This window comes from Geotrypetes seraphini, chromosome 6 (assembly GCF_902459505.1).
Source record: "Geotrypetes seraphini chromosome 6, aGeoSer1.1, whole genome shotgun sequence".
NCBI classification, from domain to species: Eukaryota; Metazoa; Chordata; class Amphibia; order Gymnophiona; family Dermophiidae; genus Geotrypetes; species Geotrypetes seraphini.
In genome coordinates, this window is record NC_047089.1 from 831,122 (window position 1) to 855,903 (window position 24,782).

At 44.6% G+C, this 24,782-nt stretch overlaps 1 protein-coding gene across 1 annotated transcript in view; it reads left to right on the plus strand.

The window, feature by feature from the left end:
* Nucleotides 1-1,333: 1,333 nt before the first annotated feature.
* DNHD1 (dynein heavy chain domain 1) overlaps nt 1,334-24,782 on the plus strand; it is a 681,063-nt gene continuing 657,614 nt past the window's right edge. Inside the window, exons 1-3 of the mRNA XM_033948490.1 lie at nt 1,334-1,482; nt 11,398-11,523; nt 21,320-22,022. Coding sequence (XP_033804381.1) covers nt 11,439-11,523; nt 21,320-22,022 — 788 coding nt within the window. The 5' untranslated portion in view covers nt 1,334-1,482; nt 11,398-11,438. The remainder of the gene's footprint in view (nt 1,483-11,397; nt 11,524-21,319; nt 22,023-24,782) is intronic.

The window sequence follows — 24,782 nt, forward strand, 5'->3', positions numbered from 1 at the left end:
GCCCTTAGTTTAGTTTAACAGGTGATGGTCAGAGAGGGGAATGATGGTATTGCAGAAATTTGTGGTCGAGCAGTTAGACGAAAGAATTAGATCCAGACAGAGTCTTTTCTGGTGTGTAGGGGTGATGGAGCACAAATGGAGAATGAATGTTAGGGCAAGAAACCTGGAGGCAAAAGAGTCGCAGTGGTCATGGACATGGATGTTGAAGTCACCAGGGATGAGGGGTTGAGGAAGGAGAGGCAGGAGTCAAAGTCAGTGAGGAAGGAAGGAAGAGTGGGACATATCGGAGGGTCGGTAGAGGTAGGGGAGTGAACAGACTTCAAAGGAGGGAGAGTCATCAGCATGGGGGCCTCAGTGGTGAGAAACACACATTCAATAGTGAAGAGCAGCTTGAAAAATGATTCATTGGAATAATGGGATTTTTTACTATAACGACTGACTGGACTTAAGTAACTGAAGTTGAAAGTTGTTCTAAGTTATTGAAAGCAAATTGCAGCTTCCCTTATAAGAGATTTTTGTACCTTTGAGGTGGATAAGGTGGCACAGTAAGGTTTGTGAAGACATTCATAGTCCTGAGCTGTGCCCTGAGGCTTTTCCTGCCATTTAATAATATACATCTTATAGAATGAAATTTAACATTTACTCATTATACACTGTTATAATTAAAAGTTTATTAGTGGAATATAATTTGATTCAAGTCACTTACACCCCCCTCCCCTTTACGAAGCCATGTTACACTTTTTTATTGCTGGCCGCAGTGGTATTACCGGTAGCTCTGACGTTCCTAGAATTTCTATGAGCGTCAGAGCTAATACCCCTGCGGCATGTAATAAAAAAAAGCCTAACTTGGCTTCATAAAAGGGGGCCTTAATCTCCCATTTGCCCCAGGTACATTAGATAGAGTGTGAGCCCACTGGGACAGACAGAGATAAATGCTTGAGTACCTGAATAAATTCACATAAACTGTTCTGAGCTCCCTGGGAGAAAGGTATAGAAAACCGAATAAATAAATATTTTGTCCTTGGGACCTGGGTTGGCCAGTGTTGGAAACAGGATACTGGGCTTATGTGAGCCAAGCCATTGTGACATCACTCTTAGGCATTGGCCATTGGAGGAATGAGGCATTATGACATCACAATCTCAGCTCTGGAATCTTGCCAGGTACTTGGGACCTGGGTTGGCCAATGGGCTTGATGGACCTTCGATCTGTCCCAGTCTCTCTTTTTTCCTCTGGTTGTGCCCCGCCCTCATTCTCTCTCTTCTCGCCTCGCCTTCCGCCTGTGCGAAGTTTGGCCGCTGCCGCCCCCCGTCCCTTGGCAACAGCAGTGGCGTACGAGTCCCTGGCAACTGCGCTCGAGACGATCGGAGCGCACGAGCCTGAGCCGGGAGCAGGTAACCGTAGCGAGAAGGCGTCGGTGTGAGTCAGGCAAAGAGCAGCCGAAGGAAGGACGTGGGCGATGCAATACGAAGCATTCACAGGAGGTAAAGTGCTCATCGAAATTGAACGGATTGACCACAGTGCCTGCCCAGAAGACCTTACTGAACATGCACGTCCTAGCATTCGAGTTGCTTTTTTAGCAGCTGCAGCCGCCGCACATTGAGCTGAGCGTTTCAACGTAGATCCTTTTCCTAACACTTTGGATTTCTCTGTCCCACATGCATCACTTTGCACTTGCTCACATTAAACGTCATCTGCCATTTAGACGCCCAGTCTCACCAGCTCCTCTTGCAATTTTCCACAATCCTTTTGCCATTTAACAACTTTGTGTCATCATCATATCCCCCCCCCCCTCTCTATGCCAGGCTGCCAGGTGATGATGTTCTAGAGGCTGAATTTTCAAGGTGTGATTCATATTTTTATGGGGTGGGGGAGGGTCACTGGGGTAGTGTGTGGGTGGGGGGGGGTCTGTTTTATGTGTTTGCAGTGCTTATCACTTTAGGTGGTTTTTTTGTGACTTAGACCATGTTTTAAATGGTCTAAGTCACAACGTCCAAGTTCCGTTGATCCTGTGCTGTACGACTAAGTCTAAGCCTGCCCTTGACACTCCTCCTGAAATGCCCCGTTTAGCTATGGTCGTTCAGCGGCACTATGAAGGACTAGGTCGTTTAGCAATACGTCCAGAACCCGGTTTGATTATCTGCACTTGGACGTCTTTCATTTATGATCATCCAAGTGCCGACTTAGTCCGGTTTTTGGATGTTTTTCGATTATGAGCCCCTTAGCTGTTGTGGTTCTTGAATCACATTTCACTGCACTGACAAGTGTTTTTGTATTTTTACATACAATCATAGCAAGTCAGTACAGACAGTAGTGCTATGATTGAGAAAGGAGCTTCCCTATGGTGGATATAATCATTTGTCTAAAATGTCTGAGCACTCTTCAACTTTATGTACAAATCTGACTATTGGTGCACAAAGAGGCATCTGGTGTCCATGACTTTTATAAGATTCAAAAAAGGAGTTGCCATCTGCTGATGCCTACAAAGCTCAGCCCTAGGAAGCCAAGGTAAAGCTTGACATGCATGACCAGCAACTGCAATCTGCTCTATCTGAACCCAACATAGAAATGTGACGGCAGATAAAGGTCAAATGGCCCATCCGCAGTATCCACTATCTCCTCCTCCTCTCCTTAAGATATCCCACTTGCCCCACTTTTTCTTGAATTCAGACACAGTCTTTGTCTTCACCACCCAGCTCTGATAGAACAGTTCAAGATTCTGGGAAGGAAGTTGAAGATAAGGACTCAGAAGATAGTGTTCTCAGAGATTCTACTGGTACTAAGGGCAGATGTGAAGAGGCAGGAGGAACTGCAATCAATAAATGCATGGATGAGGAAATGGTGTGAGGAAGAGAGGTTCCACTTCGTGAGGAACTGGACAACGTTCTGGGGCAAGAGCAAGCTCTTCAGGAGAGATGGACTACACCTGAGCGCAGCGGGAACTAGACTTCTAGCAAACGTCAGGAGAGGAATAGAACAGGCTTTAAACTAAGAAGAAGGGGAAAGCCGACAGTCGATCAAATGGCGACGATTCGGAAGAAGGTATCCCGCGAAGATACTAAGGGGGAAAAAGGCTGGGAAGAAAAAACGGGCAAATTACAGGAGTTGACTAACCCAGAAGAAGAGGTTAGGAGGAATGTAGCACAAGAGAAGAAACTAAAGATCGAAACACAGTGAAAGGAAATGAAGACAAGAAAATACCAGGATTTAAATTGCATATATACCAATGCAAGAAGCCTAAGGAACAAAATGGGAGAATTAGAAGTCATGGCCAAAGCTGAGGACATAGACATCATTGGGGTCTCCAAAACATGGTGGAATGAAGAAAACAAATGGGATACAGCATAGCCGGGGTACAAGCTCTATCGCCAGGACAGGTCAGGACAGAAAGGAGGTGGAAATACATAAAAGAAAGCATACACTCGACCAGAGCGGATACAGCAGAGATGACCAACAAACTGGAATCGTTATGGGTTAAAATACCGGGACGGAAAGGGCCTGAGATAAAGATGGGCCTGTACTATCGACCACCTGGGCAAACCGAAGATATCCCCAGGGTGCTCAGGGAGTTGAGTGATGTCTTGGCGGAGCTGCTGTCAGCGCTCTTCAACCTCTTCCTTAGTTCAGGTAGCGTCCCGTTGGACTGGAAGAAGGCTAACGTCATTCCACTCCACAAGAAAGGCTCCAAGACAGAAGCGGCAAACTACAGACCAGTGAGTCTCACATCAATAGTGAGCAAACTAATGGAAACTCTTATCAAACACCAATTAGATACGATCCTGAATGAAGAGAACCTACGGGATCCCCGTCAACATGGATTTACTAAGGGGAGATCCTGCCAATCCAACCTGATCAGCTTCTTTGACTGGGTGACGGGGAAGCTAGAAGTTGGAGAGTCCCTGGACATCGTATATCTGGACTTTAGCAAAGCATTTGATAGCGTGCCTCATCGCAGGTTGCTAAGCAAGATGAGTTCCATAGGATTGGGCGACACATTGACGAAGTGGGTTGGGAACTGGCTTGGAGGTAGGGTTCAAAGGGTAATGGTGAATGGCACCCCCTCTGAAATGACGGAGGTGATCAGTGGAGTGCCCCAGGGCTCTGTCTTGGGTCCGATACTGTTCAATATCTTTATAAGGGACTTGACAGAAGGGCTCCGAGGTACATAAGAACATAAGAACATAAGCAGTGCCTCCGCCGGGTCAGACCATAGATCCATCCCGCCCAGCAGTCCGCTCCCGCGGCGGCCCGAACAGGTCACGGCCTGTCTGAGTCACCAGAAGGGGCCCCCTTGCCACCTTGGTTTCCCATTGAGTCCTATCTTCCCATCGAAGTCCTAACCCTCCGGTCTTGCACATGCACGACCTGGTTGGATTTCTATACTTATTACCTGGTTAGCTTTCTATACCTGTGTTACATCCCAGCACCTCTCTCAGTATCCCACGATCCCCCTATCCCTCAGGAATCCGTCCAATCCCTGTTTGAATCCTTGTACCATACTCTGCCTGATCACTTCCTCCGGTAGCGCATTCCAAGTGTCCAGAACCCTTTGGGTGAAAAAAAACTTCCTTGCATTTGTTCTGAACCTATCTCCCTTCAGTTTCTCCGAATGCCCCCTCGTGCCGATGACGCCAAACTAAGCAATGTTGTGGGCAAAAGCACAATGGATAAAAATTCAATGCCCGACAATATGATGCACGATCTACTCTAACTAGAGAGCTGGTCTAAGACATGGCAGCTCAGCTTCAATGCCAAAAAATGCAAAGTTATGCACCTTGGTACCCAAAATCCATGCAGGACTTATACCCTTAATGGCGAGATCCTAACAAGAACGGTAGCAGAACGGGACTTTTGGGTGATCGTCAGTGAGGACATGAAGGCTGCCAATCAAGTGGAGCAAGCTTCTTCCAAGGCAAGACAAATCATAGGTTGCATACGTAGGGGTTTCGTCAGCCGTAAGCCTGAAGTCATTATGCCTTTGTATAGATCCATGGTGAGACCGCACCTGCATTACTGTGTGCAATTCTGGAGGCCGCATTACCGTAAGGATGTGCTGAGGCTAGAATCGGTCCAGAGAATGGCCACCCGGATGGTCTCGGGATTGAAGGATCTCCCGTACGAAGAACGGTTAGATAAATTAAAGCTATACTCGCTCGAGGAGCGCAGAGAGAGGGGAGACATGATCGAGACGTTCAAGTATCTCACGGGCCGCATCGATGCAGAGGAGGATATCTTCTTTTTCAAGGGTCCCACGGCAACAAGAGGACACCCATGGAAAATCAGAGGCGGGAAACTGCACGGTGACACCAGAAAATTCTTTTTCACCGAAAGGGTGGTAGATCGCTGGAATGGTCTTCCACTTCAGGTGATTGAGGCCAGCAGCGTGCCTGATTTTAAGGCCAAATGGGATCGACACGTGGGATCTATTCGCAAAGTAAAGGCAGGGGAGGGTCATTAGGGTGGGCAGACTGGATGGGCCGTGGCCCTTATCTGCCGTCAATTTCTATGTTTCTATATCGATGAAGAAATGGAAGCCAAGATGAAGTGAGAATGCAAAAGCAGTAACACGATTATTATGGGAGACTTCAACTATCCCGGGATAGACTGGAGTCTTGGAAGCTCAAAATGCGCAAGGAAAACAGGATTCCTGGAGGCTACACAGTATTGCTTCATGGAGCAGCTTGTCAGGGAACCGACAAGAGAGAATTCCACTCTGGATCTAATCCTAGATGGGTTAAGAGGACCTGCGATGGAAGTGAAAGTAGTGGGACCGTTGGAAAACAACGATCATAATATGATCAAGTTCAAAGTTGAAGTAGGAATACCGAAGGGAAAGAAAACCATAGCGACAACTTTCAACTTCAAGAAGGGAAACTACGAAGCGATGAGGGGAATGGTAAGGAAGAAACTTAGGAACACCTCCAAGAAATGGCAAAAGGTAGAGCAAGCCTGGTCTTTTTTCAAAGACACAGTGAGCGAGGCACAAAATCTGTATATCCCCAGATTTAGAAAAGGGTGCAAAAAGAGTCGAACAAAAGACCCGGCATGGATAACTAAAGAAGTGAAGAAATTGATAGGCGATAAGAAGAATTCATTCAGGAAATGGAAAAGGGACAAAACTAAGAACTGGAAAGAGCACAGGAAGTATCAAAAGGAATGTCACCTTGTGGTTAGAAAAGCCAAAAGAGAATATGAAGAGAGGCTAGCCAGAGAAGCACGAAATTTCAAACCGTTCTTCAGATATGTTAAAGGGAAGCAGCCGGCTAGGGAAGAGGTGGGACTGCTGGACGACGGAGACAGGAAGGGAGTGGTGAAGGAGGAGAAAGAAGTGGCAGAAAGACTAAACATGTTCTTTTCGTCTGTATTTACAAAAGAGGACACATCCAACATACCGGAACCAGAGCAGATCTTCAAAGGAGACCAAATAGAAAAATTAACATCCATGGAAGTAAGCCTTGAAGACGTACGCAGGCAGATAGAAAAATTAAAAACTGACAAATCGCCGGGCCTGGACGGAATTCACCCAAAGGTTCTGAAATAACTAAAGGAGGAAATAGCGGGACTACTGCAGCAAATTTGCAATCTATCCCTGAAAACAGGCGTAATCCCGGAGGATTGGAAGATAGCCAATGTTACACCCATCTTTAAAAAGGGATCAAGAGGTGACCTGGGAAATTACAAACCGGCGAGTCTGACCTCGGTTCCAGGGAAAATGGTGGAAGCACTGATAAAAGACAACATCAATGAGCATTTTGAAAGAAATAAACTTCTGATAACCAGACAGCTTCTGCAAGGGGAGATCATGCCTAACGAACTTATTGCACTTCTTCAAAGGAATTAACAAACAGATGGACAAAGGGGACCCCATAGACATCGTATATTTAGATTTCCAAAAAGCCTTTGACAAGGTACCCCATGAACGCCTACTTCGGAAACTGAAGAACCATGGGGTGGAAGGAGACGTACATAGATGGATCAGAAATTGGTTGGCGGGAAGGAAGCAGAGAATAGGAGTGAAGGGCCACTACTCGGACTGGAGGAGGGTCACGAGTGGTGTTCTGCAGGGGTCGGTGCTCGGACCGCTGCTATTTAATGTATTTATAAATGATCTAGAAACAGAGTCGGAGTGCGAAATAATAAAATTCGCAGACGACACCAAACTATTTAGTGGTGCTCGGACTAAAGAGGACTGCGAAGAATTACAAAGGGACTTGAACAAACTAGAGGTGTGGGTGACGAGATGGCAGATGAAGTTCAACGTAGAGAAATGTAAAATATTACATGTAGGAAGCAGAAACCCGAGGTACAGCTATACAATGGGAGGGATATTATTGAATGAGAGTACCCAAGAAAGGGACTTGGGGGTAATGGTGGACAAGACAATGAAACCGACGACACAGTGCGCAGCAGCTGCTAAGAAAGCGAATAGAATGCTAGGTATAATCAACAGGGGTATTACAACCAGAACGAAAGAAGTTATCCTGCCGTTGTATCGGGCGATGGTGCGTCCACATCTGGAGTACTGCGTCCAATATTGGTCGCCGTAACTTAAGAAGGATATGGCGATACTTGAGAGGGTTCAGAGGAGAGCGACAATTTGATAAAAGATATGGAAAACCTTTCATACGCTGAGAGATTGGAGAAATTGGGGCTCTTTTCCCTGGAGAAGAGGAGACTTAGAGGGAATATGATAGAGACTTACAAGATCATGAAGGGCATAGAGAAAGTGGAGAGGGACAGATTCTTCAAACTTTCGAAAACTACAAGAACAAGAGGGTATTCGGAAAAGTTGAAACGGGACAGATTCAAAACAAATGCTAGGAAGTGTTTCTTCACCAATGTGTGGTGGACACCTAGAATGCGCTTCCAGAAGGCGTGATAGGACAGAGTACGGTATTGGGGTTCAAGAAGGGATTGGACAATTTTATGTTGGAAAAGGGGATAGAGGGGTATAGATAGAGGATTGCTACACAGGTCCTGGACCTGTTGGGCTGCCGCATGAGCGGACTGCTGGGCACGATGGACCTCGGGTCTGACACAGTGGAGGCAGTGCTTATGTTCTTATGTTCTCTTATGCCGATCTTTGTACCAAGCTAAGAAAGATTTAAGTTGGTCAACTGTACAGTAGCTCTTTAAATGTGAGCCTTGTAGGAAGATTTATGGTAGATACTAATCAGTTACATAACAAATTACGTCTTTGTTAGTTTTGTCTAGGGAAAACCATAAACGCTGATCCAGGTTCTGCTTTATTACCTGTTTACACGACACAAGACCCAGGCTAATGAGAAATACTTTTATTATGAAAATAGAAAAATATAATTCACAAGCCAGCTGCAATATCTAAATATTGTTCACAAAATATTTGATTACATAAATGAAACTCAGTACATAATTATCACAATACATTGGTTAGATAATTAAGTAAAACTACTTGTTACACACACACTACACAATTCCTTATAATAATAATAATGCCTGATTAGCAAATGATTACCGTATCACCAAGGTAACTTTACAAACCTTGTCCCATATCACAATTGTCTCCTTATCTAACCCCCAAGCTGATAAGATAAAAATTTCCGTATGCTCACCATCTGATTAGCCTCTCTGGCGAAATTAGGTGGAAGGGAAACTTTCTTGTTAGCTTCAGGAGATGTCAGAAATCCTTGTTAAAGGTACACGTATTTGTCAGTCCTTGGTAAGACTATAATTCATCGGCAGACAAGTTCCTTTTAGTGCTGAATTCAGAGCTGTTTTAAAGTCCGAATCACTCTCTCTTAGGCAGAGAGTCATACGAGGTAACTTCTCAGGTCTAATTATTAAAAGAAAAGGTTGCGTGCAGAACACCTGTGGTAAGATGTGAGCTTCCTCCCATCCCAACACAGACTAATTAATAATTAGCACCTTCTCACTTGGATCTCATCAGATGACTTCCTCGGACCAATCCAGAAACAGAACTTAGATGAATAGCCTTTCTGTGTAAAGTATCATATAGGCTGGTAGACCCAGGGCCGTTAGACAGATAAGAACAGGATAACTTCTCCAAGAATCACACAGTCCCATTATGAAGGCACAGATGGATGTCCTTGAGTAGAATAACATTCTGGTACATACCCATAATGCATCAGGCAGAAACAGCAAAGCTGTGTACTTCTTTCTTCTTGCAAAATTCATGCTGGAAAGTTTCTTGCAGACATTGGTTCAGAAAGATTTCTTGCAGACAATGGTTCAGGCTTGGTGAGGTCATAGAGGCCTAACCTTCAGGTGCAAATACGGAAACACCCCTACAGCTTGCCATACCTCCTTGTTTGCTTTTTTGACCATTGTCACAGATTGGGCAGAAGGTTTCATCAAATATCTACAATGACACTCAGATCCCTCTCTTGGGCGCTAACCCCCAAGGCGGTCCTAATATCCAGTAACTGCGATTTGGGTTATTCTTCCCAATATGCATCACTTTGCATTTGTCCACATTAAATTTCATCTGCCACTTGGACGCCCAGTCTTCCAATTTCCTAAGGTCTGCCTGCAATGTTTCACAATCCGCATGCGTTTTAACAACTTTGAAAAGTTTAGCGTCATCTGCAAATTTAATCATCTCACTTGTCTTTCCAGTTTCCAGATCGTTTATAAATAAGTTAATTAGTATCGGTCCCAGTATAGATCTCTGTGGCGCTCCACTGTTTACTCTCCTCCATTGAGAAAAATGACCTTTTAACCCTACCCTCTATTTTCTATCTGATAACCAATTCCTAATTCACAACTGAACTTTGCCTCCTATCCCATGACTTTAATTTTCTCAGGAGCCTCTCATGAGGCACTTTGTCAGAAGCTTTCTGAAAATCTTGATACACTATATAAACCAGCTCACCTTTATCCACCTGTTTATTCACATCTTCAAAGAAGTAAAGCAAATTGGTGAGGCAAGATCTCCCTCGGCTGAACCCATGCTGACTCTGTCTTATTAAATCATGTTTGTCTACGTGTTCCACAATTTTATTTTTTATAATTGTTTCCACCATTTTGCCCAGTACTGAAGTCAGGAGTACCGGTCTGTAATTTCCCGGACCTCCCCTGGAACCCTTTTTAAAAATCAGTGTAACATTGGCCACCATCCAATCTGCAGGTATTCTTGACCCACTTCAATTGGGCTTACACCCTCTCCATTCTAAGGAAACTGCCCTTGCCGAAGTCTCTAACGACCTGTTCCTAGCCAAATCCAATGGCCTCTACTTTATCCCTTATCCTTCTCAATCTGTCCGCTGCCTTTGATACTTTTGATCACCACCTACTCCTCGCTACGTTGTCCTTGCTGGGATTCCAGGGTTCTGTTCCCTCCTGGTTTTCTTCCTATCTCTCCCATCGTTATGGTGGATCCTCCTCCTCTGCCATTCCATTATCTATCGGTGTACCTCAAGTCTCTGTCTTGGGCCACCTCTTCTCCATATATACCCGCTATCTCAGTACACCAGTAACCTCCCATGGTTTTCAATATCACCTCTAAGCTGATGGCTTCCAGATCTGTCTCTCCATACCAGATATCTCTACAAGAATTTCAGCCTTCCTTTCTGAAATTGCTGCTTTGGATGTCTCACCGCCATCTAAAACAATATAGCTAAAACTGAATTCTTATCTTTCTGCCTAAACCCCCTACCATTCTCTATTTCTGTGGATAACATTCTCCTCCTCCCTGTCTTGTTAGTTCGCAACCTCAAGGTGATCTTCGACTCCCCTTTCTCCTTCTCTCAGATCCAACAAGCCGCTAAATCCTGTCGCTTCCTTCTCTATAATATTATCAAAATCCAACCTCTTCTTTCCAAGCACACTATCAAAACTCTTATCCATACTCTCATCACCTCACACTCTGTTCAAAATGCTGCTGCACGACTCATATTCCTTAAGAGCCGCCACACTCACATTACCCCTCTCCTTAAGTTACTTCATTGGCTCCCCATCTGTTTCTTAATACAGTTCAAATACCTCTTACTGACTTACAAGTGCATTCACTCTGTAGCCCCTTAATATCTCTCCTCGCTTGTTTCCCCCTGTGCGCCCCCTCATGAATGCAACTCATTGAGTAAGTCCCTGTTATCTGTACCCTTCTCCTCCACCGCCAACTCCAGACTCCATCCCTTCTTTCTTGCCTGCCATGCCATGTGCCTAGAATAGGCTGCCTGAGTCAGTATGTAATGCTGTCTCTAGCAGTATTCAAATCCTAGCCCCCTCCACCCCCCCCTCAACCCAGGACATCATTATGAGTACATCTGAGTACTGGCACATTTCTTATTAGAAGAAAAAACTGTGCATTTATATGTATGGGTATGTTTGTGTGATAAATACTTATACACACATTTCATGTAAAATATATTTAATAAATTAACTGTTTTTCATATTTTCAGCTCATCCTGACATCTAGAAGTTAAGTCCTTAATAACTGAGCATGGCCTCATCTCAGAACTCCACATCTCCTTCCCAGCCAAGATTTCCAGCCCTTGTAACTCTGGGAGATACAGGTGCTGTCCCAGGTAAGATCCTGCTGACCTGCCCCCGGAACATACTAAATTAGCATATTTCATACTGTGTGTGTCTTTGCGCTCTACTTCAAGTTTCAAGTTTAATAAGGTTTTTGATTGATTGCTTAATCATATTTCTAAGCGATGAACATAATAATAAAATTACAATATTTAGGGAACAATACAATACTTAAAATAATTAAGTCCTACAGGACTATTAACAGACTTAACAAACCCATAAACCCAAGGAAGGAAAGGGAAGTGAACTGCAAAATGTTTAAAAGAAAGCAGAACAATCATGTGAGCAGTCTTTTCCGGGACTCAGAAACTGGAGTTTTAGGGGGTCAGTAACCCAATTCTTTTCTTTAAGTAAGATGAGAGAGAACAGGTTCAGAGGATTACACTTGTTCTAGACACAAGTTGCATGGCATTTCATCTTGTACAGTATACTGCCTTTACTGAAAACTACCATATTTTTTGCTCCATAAGATGCACTTTTTCCATCCCCAAAAAGGGAGTGCAGCGAATACCACGTACCCCCCCCCAGTACCTTGATGTAATCCTGGCGGTCCAGCACTGCATCGGCAGGCGCCCCTGCTGGACGGCCACCCGAGTCCCCATCTGCCAGGCAGGCACGAGCCCCAAGTGTGCCTGCCTGGTCCTGTGCCACCGTCCGAATGGTTTCAGATTGGCCCAGCGCTTCATCGGTAGGCTCTCCCATCTGCCGAAGAAGTGAAAGGCATGTGCAAACCCCGAGTGCACCTGCCTGGTCCTGCTCCGCCACCCAAATGGTGCTGTTGGTTCTCGTGAGACTCGCGGGATTTGACGGCACCATTTGAGCTGCGGCGCAGGACCAGGCAGGCAGGCATGCTCGGGGCTTGCGCATGCCTTTCACTTCCGGAATAGATGGGGGAGCTTGCCAATGCAGCGCTGGATCGAGCTGACACCATTCGGGCGGCAGCACGAGACCAGGCAGGTGCGCTTGGGGCTCATGCCTGCCTCCCACTGCTGCGGCAGATGGGGACTTGGACGGCTGGTGCAGTATTGGACTGCCAGGATTGCATCAAGGTACTGGGAGGGGGAGGGTCCTGCAGAAAGGTACAGGGAGGGAGGGGTCCTGCAGAAAGGTACCGGGGAAGGGGGCCCTCCTGCTGGAATTGCAGTAAATTAATCACTACTGTAATTTAAATTTACAACAAATGTACAGCTGAGGCAAGAGGCCTTGTACTGGACATGTGAATTGCTTTAAAAAAATTTAAAAAGAGGAAATAAAAATGTTAGAGAAGTGCATTTTCCAAAGCTGAGCAGGAAACAGAAAGACTTCCCTGCCTGCCAGCTACTAGGCTGGCACTTCCCTGTACCCTGTCCTGTGCCCTGTCCTGGCCTACCACTAGACAACAAGAGGGGGAACAGGGTACAGAGCCTGGCAGGGAGGGGGGGGGCAGGATGGAGAGCCTGGCAGGGAGAATTTGGTTCAGAATGGTTTTTTTTTTCTTGTTTTCCTCCTCAATCTAGGGTGCGTCTTATGGTCAGGTGCATCTTATGACGCAAAAAATATGGTAAATAGGCTAAAATAGAAGAGACCATTATTGTCATAAGAATAGCCTTACTGGATCAGACCAATAGTAAGTCCATCTAGCCCAGTATCACAATGATGTACAAATGCGAGGGAAACAGAATTCTTAGAGGCTGTGAGGGACTGCTTTATGGATCAGCTTGTCAAGGAACCAACAAGAGGGAATGCCACTCTTGACCTAATCCTCAGCGGACTAGGGGGACCTGCAAAAGAAGTGGAAGTAGTAGGACCACTAGGAAACAGCGATCACAACATGATCCAGTACAAATTAGAAGTAAGTACAGCAAAAGGGAAGAGAACCATAGTGACAATGTTCAACTTCAAGAAAGGGAACTATGATGCTATAAGAGCAATGGTAAGGAAAAAACTCAGAAACAGCTCAAGGAAAACAGAAACCGTAGAGCAAGCCTGGTCTCTATTCAAGGGCACAGTGCAAGAAGCACAACATATGTACATCCTCAGATTTAGAAAAGGGTGCAAAAAAAATATTTTGACCCTCTATCCTTCAGATCATTGGTACAGTCGCTGATTCTATCCACCCTGGACTATTGTAACATCATCTACTTGGGGATACCTAAAAAAACCATAAGTAAACTGCAAATAGTTCAAAACACGGCCGTCCGCTTAATATTCGGACTAAAGAAAAGTGATCACGTTAATCCCTTCTACAAAGGGCTGCTTTTGCTATAAATTAATCTGGGGAATGGCCCCCAACTACCTTCTACCTCACTTTGAATTCTACTCCCCCATTAGATCTACCAGAAACCACAACCTGTTTGCATACCCGAAAATCACTGGCTGCAGATATCGAACCTTCCTGGACAGAACTTTCAAGTTTCAAGCTGGTAGACAGTAATCATGGCTAGGCTATCTCATCAATACTGCTAGGTTGACCTACAGCATCTTCCGGAAAGAACTAAAGACCACTTTGTTTAAGAAATTCTTGTCCTAGTCAGACACTCTCCCGCAAACATAACTTCCACACCTTATCCTGAATTTCTTCCTCACACTAGGTATCCACATTCCCTGTCTGCTAAAATTCCCTCTTCATAATTGTATCCTGATATTCGCTGGTGTCCGACTATTTTAAATTGTAAGATGTAAAATAGTTAATTTCTTATAATTCAACATATGTATAAGTTTCCTTTCAACCACCTTGTATTCATCTACTGTAATTCGCTGATTGTACTGTAATTCGCTGATTGTACGACTTGGCAGCTAGGCTTCAATGCTAAAAAATGCAAGGTAATGCACCTGGATAGGAGAAACCCATGCAGAACTTATGCACTAAATGGTGAGACCTTGGTTAGGACCACGGCAGAACGTGATCTAGGAGTGATCATTAGTGAGGACATGAAGGCTGCCAATCAAGTGGAGAAGGCTTCCTCCAGGGCAAGACAAATGATGGGTTGTATCCGTAGAGGTTTTGTCAGCAGGAGACCTGAAGTCATTATGCCGTTGTACAGATCCATGGTGAGGCCACACTTGGAGTACTGTGTTCAATTCTGGAGACCACACTACCGTAAGGACATGCTGAGGATCGAGTCGGTTCAGCGAATGGCTACCAGGATGGTCTCGGGGCTAAAGGATCTAACGTATGAAGAAAGACTAAAGAAGTTGCGGCTGTACTCACTTGAGGAACGAAGAGAGAGGGGAGACATGATTGAAACGTTTAAGTACATCACGGGTCGCATTCAGTCGGAAGATGATATCTTCTGTCTTAAGGGACCCTCGACAACCAGAGGGCATCTGCTGAAAATCAGGGGAGGGAAGTTTCATGTAGACTCCAGAAAGTACTTCTTCACCGAAAGAGTGGTGGATCAGTGGAACAGACTCCCACTGCAGGTGGTTGAGGCCAGCAGCGTGACGGATTTTAAGAGTAAATGGGATGCTCACGTGGGATCTTTAAGGGAGTAAATTCGGTAGCGAATACTTGGAATGGGCAGACTTGGTGGGCTATAGCCCTTTTCTGCCACTATGTTTCTATGTTTCTTCTATGTTTCTACCTCTTCTTTGTGAACCGCCTAGAAGTCGCAAGATTGTGGCGGTATAGAAAAATAAAGTTATTATTATTATTATCCAGCATCCTTATGTCAGGCTTTGACTTGGGCTGGTTGCTGCTAAGAGTTAACACCTGTTGCTCTGTTCCTCTCCTCCTGGGTGGCTTCGATACCTCCGCTTCCTCTCTGCTGCTCCCCTGTGCTTTCTGAGGGTCTGGTTTTTATTGGTGAGAGTCCTGCCTACACCCGCATAAATTAGCATAGGCAGGAGTTCTCTCTGCCTCCCCCTTTGGTCAGACTGCAGATTGCAGTCTGGAAAATACTGCTGCTTTTTCTGTGGGGGAAAAGAAGGATCTTTCCTGCTTGTTTCTAAAACTTTCCCTTTGTATTGAACAGGACTTTCTTGCCAAAGATCATGACTGTGAGGACTTGAGCTGGGATAGATAGCCCTACTTGCCTGCTCACCGGGGAAACTTCTCTGGTGGGCTTTAAACCCCTTTAATACCAGATTGCCTTTACCTTTCCCCTGTGGCAAATAGGGAATACATTAGATTTGCCACACAGATTAGTCCAGAGGTCCAAGTTATAAAGATGTCACAGATTTTGTGTTAATTGCATATTATATGATATGTTAATATGGTTAATTTTTTAATAATTTTAAATTTTTTTACCTATAGCAGGAGCATAGAAACAATGTCTAACCCAATCCCCTTCTAATTTAGCAGATTCTATAGCGGACAGATGTGTTTCCTGGAGATAATATATATCGGCATTTTGTTTTTTAAGAAAATATAGCATTTTTTTTCTTTTTATAGGGTGATTAAGTCCATTGACGTTTAATGTGTACATTCAAATACAATTTCAAATACATTCAAATACATTCTGGCCTATCACATTCCGGAGAATGTGATAGGCCAGAACTCTGTACAGGGGTTCAAGGAGGGTTTGGATAGGTTCCTGGAGGATAAGGGGATAGAGGGGTACAGATATAACTTGAGGTAGGTTATAGAAGTAGGCAGAAACCACTTCACAGGTCGCGGACCTGATGGGCTGCCGCGGGAGCGGACCGCTGGGCGAGATGGACCTCGGTCTGACCCAGTGGAGGCAACTTCTTATGTTCTTAAGTGATGTCTTAAATATAAAATGTATTTAATTTGTATTGCACTTATTGAAAATATTGAAAATGAATAAATAATTTAAAATCTAATCTAATCTAATCTAAACCTTAAGTTTATATACCGCATCATCTCCATGAGAATGGAGCTCGACACGGTTTACAAGAACTAAGATTTGCGGAGGTTCCTGGGATGGAACCCCTGCGAATATCAGGAGAGTACTATATAACATAAATAAACCAACTGTATCAAAAAAATAAAATAATAATTTTAATTTTTTTTATCCCTTCTCTTTTCCCTTATGTTTTTTTTTGTTATTGTTTTCTTTCCTATTACGAAAATTGAGTTTTTCCCCTTTTCGCTTTTATCCTACCAAATTATTATTAACTAGTGTTTAAACCCATTATATTAATGGGTGCTAGAATAGATGTGTAGACTTAGCACAATGGGGCACTACAGCATTTCTTTCTTTCTGTCTTTCTTTCTCTCTCCCTGCCCACTGTCTATCTGTCTTTCTGTCTCTCCATGCACCCCCCTCCCCGTCTCTCCCTGGCCCCCTGTCTGTCTGACTTTCTGTCTTTCTCCCTACCCCACTGTCTGTCTTTCTTTCTGTCTCTCTCTCCCTGCCCGCTGTCTGTCTTTTTCTTTCTTTCTGCCTCTCTCCCAGCCAGCTGTCTGTCTGTTTTTCCTTCTTTCTGTCTCTCTCCTTGCCCCCCTGTCTTTCTGTGTTTCTTTCTTTCTTTCTGTCTGTCTCTCTCTCTGGCCCCCTTTCTGTCTGTCTCTCTCCCTGCCTGCTGTCTTTTTCTTTCTGTCTCTCTTTCCCTGCTTGCTGTCTGTCTGTCTTTTTCTTTCTTTCTGTCTCTCCCTGCCTGCTGTCTGTCTGTCCTTTTCTTTCTTTCTGTCTCTCTCCCTACCCGCTGTCTTTCTTTCTTTTTTTCTGTCTCTCTTCCTGCCCGCTGTCTGGCTGTCTTTCTTTCTTTCTGTCTCTCTTCCTGCCCCCTGTCTTTCTGTCTGTTTGTCTCTCTCTGGCCCCCTTTCTGTCTGTATTTCTTTATTTCTATCTCTCTCCCTGCCCTCTGTCTATCTGCCTTTCTTTCTGTCTCTCTCTCTCTCTCCCTACCCGCTGTCTGTATTTTTCTTTCTTTCTGTCTCTCTCTCCCTGTCCGCTGTCTTTTTCTTTCTTTCTGTCTCTCTCTCTCCCTGCCCGCTGTCTGTCTGTCTTTCTGTCTCTCCCTGCCCCCTCTGTCTCTCCCTGGCCCCCTGTCTGTCTTTCTGTCTCTCTCCCTACCCGACTGTCTGTCTGTCTTTCTTTCTGTCTCTCTCCCTACCCCACTGTCTGTCTTTCTTTCTTTCTTTCTGTTTCTCTCTCCCAGCCAGCTGTCTGACTGTCTTTCTTTCTGTCTATCTCTTTTCCTGCCCGCTGTCTGGCTGTCTTTATTTCTTTCTGTCTCTCTCCCTGCCCCCGTCTTTCTGTCTGTCTCTCTGGCCCCCTTTCTGTCTGTATTTCTTTCTTTCTTTCTTTCTATCTCGCTCCCTGCCCTCTGTTTGTCTGCCTTTCTTTCTGTCTCTCTCTCTCCCTGCCTGCTCTCTTTTTCTTTCTTTCTGTCTCTCTCTCCTTACCCGCTGTCTTTTTCTTTCTTTCTGTCTCTCTCTCCCTGCCTGCTTTCTGTCCGTCTTTTTTCTTTCTGTCTCTCTCCCAACCAGCTGTCTGTCTGTCTTTCTTTCTTTCTGTCTCCCTGCCCTTTGTCTGTCTGTCTTTCTTTCTGCCTCTCTCTCCCTGCCCGCTGTCTTTTTCTTTATTTCTGTCTCTCTCCCTGCCTGCTGTCTGTCTTTCTTTCTTTCTGTCTCTCTCCCTGCTCCCCTGTCTTTCTGTGTGTCTGTCTTTCTTTCTTTCTGCCTGTCTCTCTCCCTGGCCCCCTTTCTACCTGTCTCCCCTGCTCCTCAAGGATTTCATTTCCTTTCCAGTCGGTTGGGAGGAAGGATTTGGCTTTTTTGCATTTTCCAGTTGGGACAATTGCGGAGGTAGATAGGATGCGTCCCCGAGATGCAGGCAAGATGTCCAATCGCAGCTCTCCTCCCTTTTACCACCGGCTCCTTGGCTTCCTGGCAAGCGAACCCAGTCACAAAGCCGAAGAGCCGCAGTCATGTTCCCCCACGCCCATTGGCTACCCTCGGACTAGGGAAACCCTGCTAGTCCCTGTCTGTGTGCCTGGCAGCGGTGCCTTGACTCCTAGAGGCCTGGATATTTGCCATTCATCGAGGCGCAGGCTGGCTGGGAGGGGGGAGGGGGAAGCCATTGCCGAGTATGCGCATGAGGATAGAGGCTGATGGAGAAACCGCTGCAGGCTTCTACTGCGCATGCGGCGACACAGAAGCACAGACACACGGAGGTACGGAGTTTCAAGTGCGCATGCGCGCTAAGGGTTTTATTATTATGGATATGTCGTTCTCATTGTTATTTATTTGTGTGCAATTTTAATTATTTTTACCTTTTTAATTGTAAACCACACAGGCAATTGATGTGCGGTATATCAAGCCTTTAATAAACTTGAAACTTGATTAGTTTTGAAGTTTTAAATAATGACTTTGAGGTATAGTTTCTTCTCATGTTTTGAAGTTTCATTGTTGAAAATGTCAGTCAACTCTCCACCTCTTTGTCATTTGAAATACTGAAATCTAAGGCTATAGTTTGTAGGTAAATACTACAAACAGCAAGTTTGAAAGGAAAATTTTGCACAGACTTCGTTTTGAAAATTTTTTTTTTAAATTCTTTATTCATTTTTACATCTTACAACAAGTGTATCAGAAAATATCATTTGAACTTATACAATAACACTTGATTAGCTTTCATAGACAACTTAAATTATAATATTTAAAACCCCCTCCCCTCCCTACTAATTCATATATCATATAATATATTGTATAATATTTCTAATATTCTAAACCAGGGGTGTCCAACCTTTTGGCTTCCCTGGGCCACATTGGCCAAAAAAAATTTTCTGGGGCCGCGCAAATGCTTCAGCAAGACAGAGGAGGGAGCTGGCAAGACAGTAAACCCCCGGGGGCAGCAGAGGAAAATACTGTATCGCCCTCGACTGGGGCCGCACAAAATACTTCACGGGGCCGCATGCAGCCCTTGGGCTGCAGGTTGGACACCCCTGCTCTAAACATTTTATATCAGATCAGAAATCCCTCCCTTTCCCATCCCTCAATATTAAAATGATGATCTTACCTGTGGTTTGTTATCAAATGGGTATGATTCCAGTATTTTTTCAGGGGTCTTTTTACAAAAAGTTAAATAGTATTCTTACAAAATTTATTTGGCTGGGTAAAATTGCTAGAATTGCTTTAGTGTCTTTACAAAAGTCAATTATGGAGGGAGGGGTAAATTTTCCAAATTTTTATAGGTATCATCAAGCCTATATTATGCGCCAAGATATGTATTGGATCCTTCCAGAGCCCATTTAAAATATTCCAGATTGATTGTGGTTGGAATGGCTTCTTATTTTTCCTCTGAGATTAAACCATGTTCTTAGTATCAAGATGCCTAGGATATATAAAGAAAGCAGAATATTAGTGGATGCATGGAAAACCTTAAGATTGTTGAGTAACTCCCTCTTTCCCTCCCATGTCCTTAGTGCCCCTTCCTGTCTTTAGTGTCCCCAGTGCCTCCTTCCCATGTCTTTAGTGCCCCAGTGCTTCCTTCCCATGTCCTTAGAGCCCCTTCCTGTCTTTAGTGCCCCCAGTGCCTCTTTCCCATGTCTTTAGTGCCCCCAGTGCCTCCTTCCCATGTCCTTAAGTGCCCCTTCCTGTCTTTAGTGCCCCCAGTGCCTCCTTCCCATGTCTTTAGTGCCTCTAGTGCCTCCTTCCTATGTCCCTCTCACTGCCTTCCACACTTTGTCCCACCCCCACCCCCGAAGCTTGCCTGCCTGCTTGCCTGCCTGTGCCTGTCTACCTTTCTCCCTCCCTAGCCAAAGCCAATACATAAATCAACAAATACATAATACATTCCAATACATAAATCAACAAATCAAACTATATGGCTTAACTCCAAGATTCAAATTGGCGGATTTAAGGTCATCTGGAAGCATTAGGTGATGGCAGGTATAAGAACTCTAGATGATGTCATATCTAATGGTAAACTGCTTGATTTTTCACAGTTGCAACATAAATTTGGTCTTGATAAATCACAAAGCTATAGATGGTTGCAACTGAAGCAAGCTATACAGGCGGGGTTCCCTGAATGGAAAAATCTTAATAATCAATATAGTTTGGAGTTTTTATGCTTTCAGGTGGACTTCCTGGGACACCACACCGCACAGTGGTATAAATTGTTATCTGGATTTATGAATAAGAAACCGAAAACTGGTCTGAGGGACATTTGGAGCATTGAGATAAAGCATCAAATTACTGCATCTCAATGGCCACGGATTTGGTCTTGGAGGATAAGATGTACAATGTCAGCATCTATGAGACAAACTTGTTTTTTTCTGTTGCATAGAGCATTCAGGACCCCCTGTTCATTTACAAAAATTAGATAGCTCTAAGTCTAATAGATGTTGGCATTGTCATCTTGAGGCAGGGACTCTAGATCATTTATTATTCTATTGTCCATTCATTTTGGCTTTTTGGAAATCAATATGGGGCCAAATAAATTAGAAAATCCGGTGGCTTTATCATATGATACTATTTTATTTGGAATGTCAATGAGGAAAAAAAGTCAATTTTCTGCAAAAAATAATAAGTTATTACTTATTATGACAGGAGTAGCCATTCAACAAATTATGTTTAATTGAAAAAATTGGAGTAGACTTAAATACAGTTTCTGGTGGAACTGTTTGTGTCATATATATTTAAGATGGAAAGAACGCTAGCTACGCAAAAAAGAATTTTCAATAAATTTCAGGAGGCTTGGGGTCCATTAATAGAATATTGTGATGAGTAAATATCATTTTTCCCTTATTGGTTCGTTTTGAAATTTGATGCAAACTCTCCTGGTAAAAAGAATCCATAGGCATTATTTCAACGTAAACAGTCTGAAAATATATATTATGTTCCCAAGTGAATATGTAAACTGTGAGGTGCACTCTGCTGATCAAAATTTGGTTCTTTTCCAGGTACCAAGGAGAGCAAGTTGAGGGCTGGAAGCTGGGCCTGCAGCATTCGCCAAAGAATCAATGCTCAGCTGAAGGAGACTGGGAAGGTCAAACACCAGGACATGGACCTCTTGGTAGCAGAGCTTATCAACGTCTTTGTGACAGTACTGCAGAAAAACAACAGAAATTCATGGCTGTACCTACTGGAAGTTTTTCATTTCCTCCAGGCTTACCAAGAACACCTGCATGGCAAAGAGGAGCTCATGCCATACCTGGAGAAGATTTATTCCCAGTATCAAAGTAACCTAGCTCTACTTTCTGATCTAGACATACCAGGAGCTATGGCCAAAGCCTTCTCAAAAGACTTTACTATGCTACACAGCAGTGCCCACCCTACTTTTCAGAAGTACTGGGGAAGTCCCCCTCCTCAGCTAAAATCTATGATGGAGGGTGTCCATGTTAATCCTAGTCCAGCCTTCTCTGGACAACCTTACCCATTTGTCTTGGAACGAGCCAAAGAAAAGCCAGAGGATGTCTTTAAGCCAGCCCCCGTGATGCTACAGGATTTGCACAAGGGTGTTGCAGTGGTAGGAACAGAACTGGCACAGTTTGAGGCTCTCTGGAAGTCCAGCCTTGGTTTCACATTATTAGCACTTGGGACTGAAATGCCCATAGATTTTCTGAGCATAGATTCCAAGCTTCCTCAAGTTTCTGAAGGAGATCGGTAATCACCTCAATGATGTGTTTCTCTAGAGAAATCAATATGCTATTTCACTGATCTTTTAGAAAATAATACCAATGGATGAATATTCTGCTGTGGCAGTTGAGTATTTTTATTTTTAAATGTAGGCCACTGCAGCTAAATAAAACCTAAATATTCAATGCTGCTGTTCAGATAGCACTGAATATCTGAATTCAATGGTGTCTGATACCACTAGGCACTTGGAGAAGAGTTGGGATAGGTCTCTGTGATGAAGACAACAATCCAAATGAAGGAGTTGTGATACAAAAGACGTCAATCACTGAGTGGTGGTTTATTGATAGACAGCACGAAATGAGCAAGTGGACTCGACACTAACAGTGTTTCAGCAATCATGCCTTTGCCAAGAGTCTAATGCAGTGTATCGCAAACTGTGTGCCACGGCACACTAGTGTGCCTCCTGAGATTCCAAGTGTGCCGTGGCCCACAGAGGAGGAAGAGAAGCGCTGGCCAGCTGACTTGCCTCTCACTGCATAGCTCCCTGGACTCCTGCCTTCCGCGTCTTCTTCACACCCCCGGAACAGCAGCGGCAGCTCAGTGTGCTTTTAACTTGGCCAGAGAGCTGCCGCGAGAATTAATTTAGACACAGTTTTCATCAACAGCCTCGGGGCCTTTGCTTGGCTGGTCCATTTCAATGATGCGACTTCCTCTTTTGAAAGAGGAAATTGCATCATTGTAACGGGCCAGCCTAGCAAAGGTCCCGAGGCTGTTGATGAAAACCGCTTCTAAATTAATCCTCGTGGCAGCTCTCTGGCCAAATTAAAAGTACACTGAGCTGCCACTAGACAGGATAAGTACTGCTTGGCAGAGGAGGAGGGAAAGGGAAGGGAGAAGGGGTACTGCTGGACAGGGGGAAGGGGGAGGATGAAGGAATAAGGGGTACTGCTGGACATGGAGAGAGGAAGAGGTGCTGCTGGACAGGGGGCAGGGAAAGGGAAGGGAGAAGAAGTGCTGCTGGACCTGGCAGAAGGGGAGAAAAAGGAAAGATGCTACACACTGGAGGGGAGGGTGAGATGTTGGATGGGGAGTGAGCATAATAGCTGTGAGTGGGGTTTGGGGGAGGGAAGGAAGGAAGGAAAATTGTTACAGGAGGAGTGAGAGTGATGAGAGAGGGAGAAATGGTGCATGGGGAGATAATATGAGTTGGGAAGGATGTCACTCGAGGGAAGAGGCAAGGAGAGAGAGAGAGAAAGTGTGGAGGAAGCAGAAAGGGTTGGACTCAAAGAGAGAGAGAGAGATGTTGGTTAGGGGAGGGAAGGAGGACCAGAGGAGAAGCATGCAGGAGGAAGAGAGAGAAAAAAATGTTAGACTGGTGGAAAGGATGGAGAAATGTTGGACTGGGAGGGGGGCCAGAAAGGAGGAAGGGAGATGGACTGCAGGGGCCAGAAAGGAGGAAGGGAAAGAGAAATGTTACACTGGGGGGGTGGGGGGGAGGAGAGATGACTAAAGGAAGGGAGAGATATCAGTCAAGGGAATGGAAGGGAAGGAGGGGAGTCTGATAGTGCTATAGAAATAATAATAATATTAGTAGTAGTAGTAGAGAGAGATGCCAGATTATGGGAAGGAGAGGTGAGAGATGCCAGACTGGGAAGGGGGGAAAGGAAGGAGAGAAATGTCAGATCATGGAAATAGGGAGGGAAGGAGAGAGAGATAGGAAGGGAAGGTAAGACATGGGAAAGTAGATTTTGATAAGAAAGCAGACAAATTGAAAAACTGAATGTTAACTTAATGCCAAAGATGTATGCAAGGCAGAAAGTGGAGACGGAGAGAAAAACAGTCAATGGATAAGAAGGCCCTGGAAACATAGTTAAAAGCACAGAAAAATAAAGTCACCAGACAACAAAGGTAGAAAAAAATTATTTTATTTTCAATTGAAATGTATCGGTTTTGAGAATTTATATCTGCTGTGTATATTGTGTGTATATAAAAATGAATGGAAAAAATTGCATTACAATTAGTAAAGGGGGCAGGATCTGGGGAAGAACTTGGGTGGGTCTAGGGTGGAGTTTGGGAGGTCTGTGATTGGGGGTATTCAGTTGATGTTTGTTAGACTTCCCTGCTGCCCTCCTAGCATTTCAGGGCCTGTCTGGAGGGCCTCTGCGAATGCATGGATGTCACACATGCGTGTGATGTCATCACGGTGACATCCATGCACTTCTGGGTGTCTTGAGCCATAGCCACTACCTTTAGTGTGCTCTGGCTCGAGAAAGTTTGAGAAACATTGGTCTAATGCATCATCAAATAAAAGAAAAATATACAAATTGAAACCCAAAACCAAATAAACTTAAAAACAAAGGATATACGAAACAGTTGTTGAACTGTTAAAAACCAAAATAATATACAGTGGTACCTCGGTTTACGAGTGCACCGGTTTGCAAGTGTTTTGCAAGACGAGCAAAACATTCGCAAAATCGGCGCCTCAGAAACTGAGTTTGTCTCGATTTGTGAGAGGCGTTCTTGGGGTGCGGGGTGCTCGGGGGTGTTCCAGCAGGAGGGATTTGGCACCCTTCTGCCGGCGATCTTCAGGGAGGGTTGGGGGGTGTTCCATACAGGAGGGATTAGGCATCCCTCCTGCCATGTTCGTTCGGGGGGGTGGAGGGACTGGCAGCTGCTATACTTATCGTGGCAGGGAGATCCCTTGCCATGATAAGCTTAGTGGCCGCATCTACAATAACCCAGTTCTGTAACCTGTGCCTGTAACATGGATGTCGGTTACAGAATTGG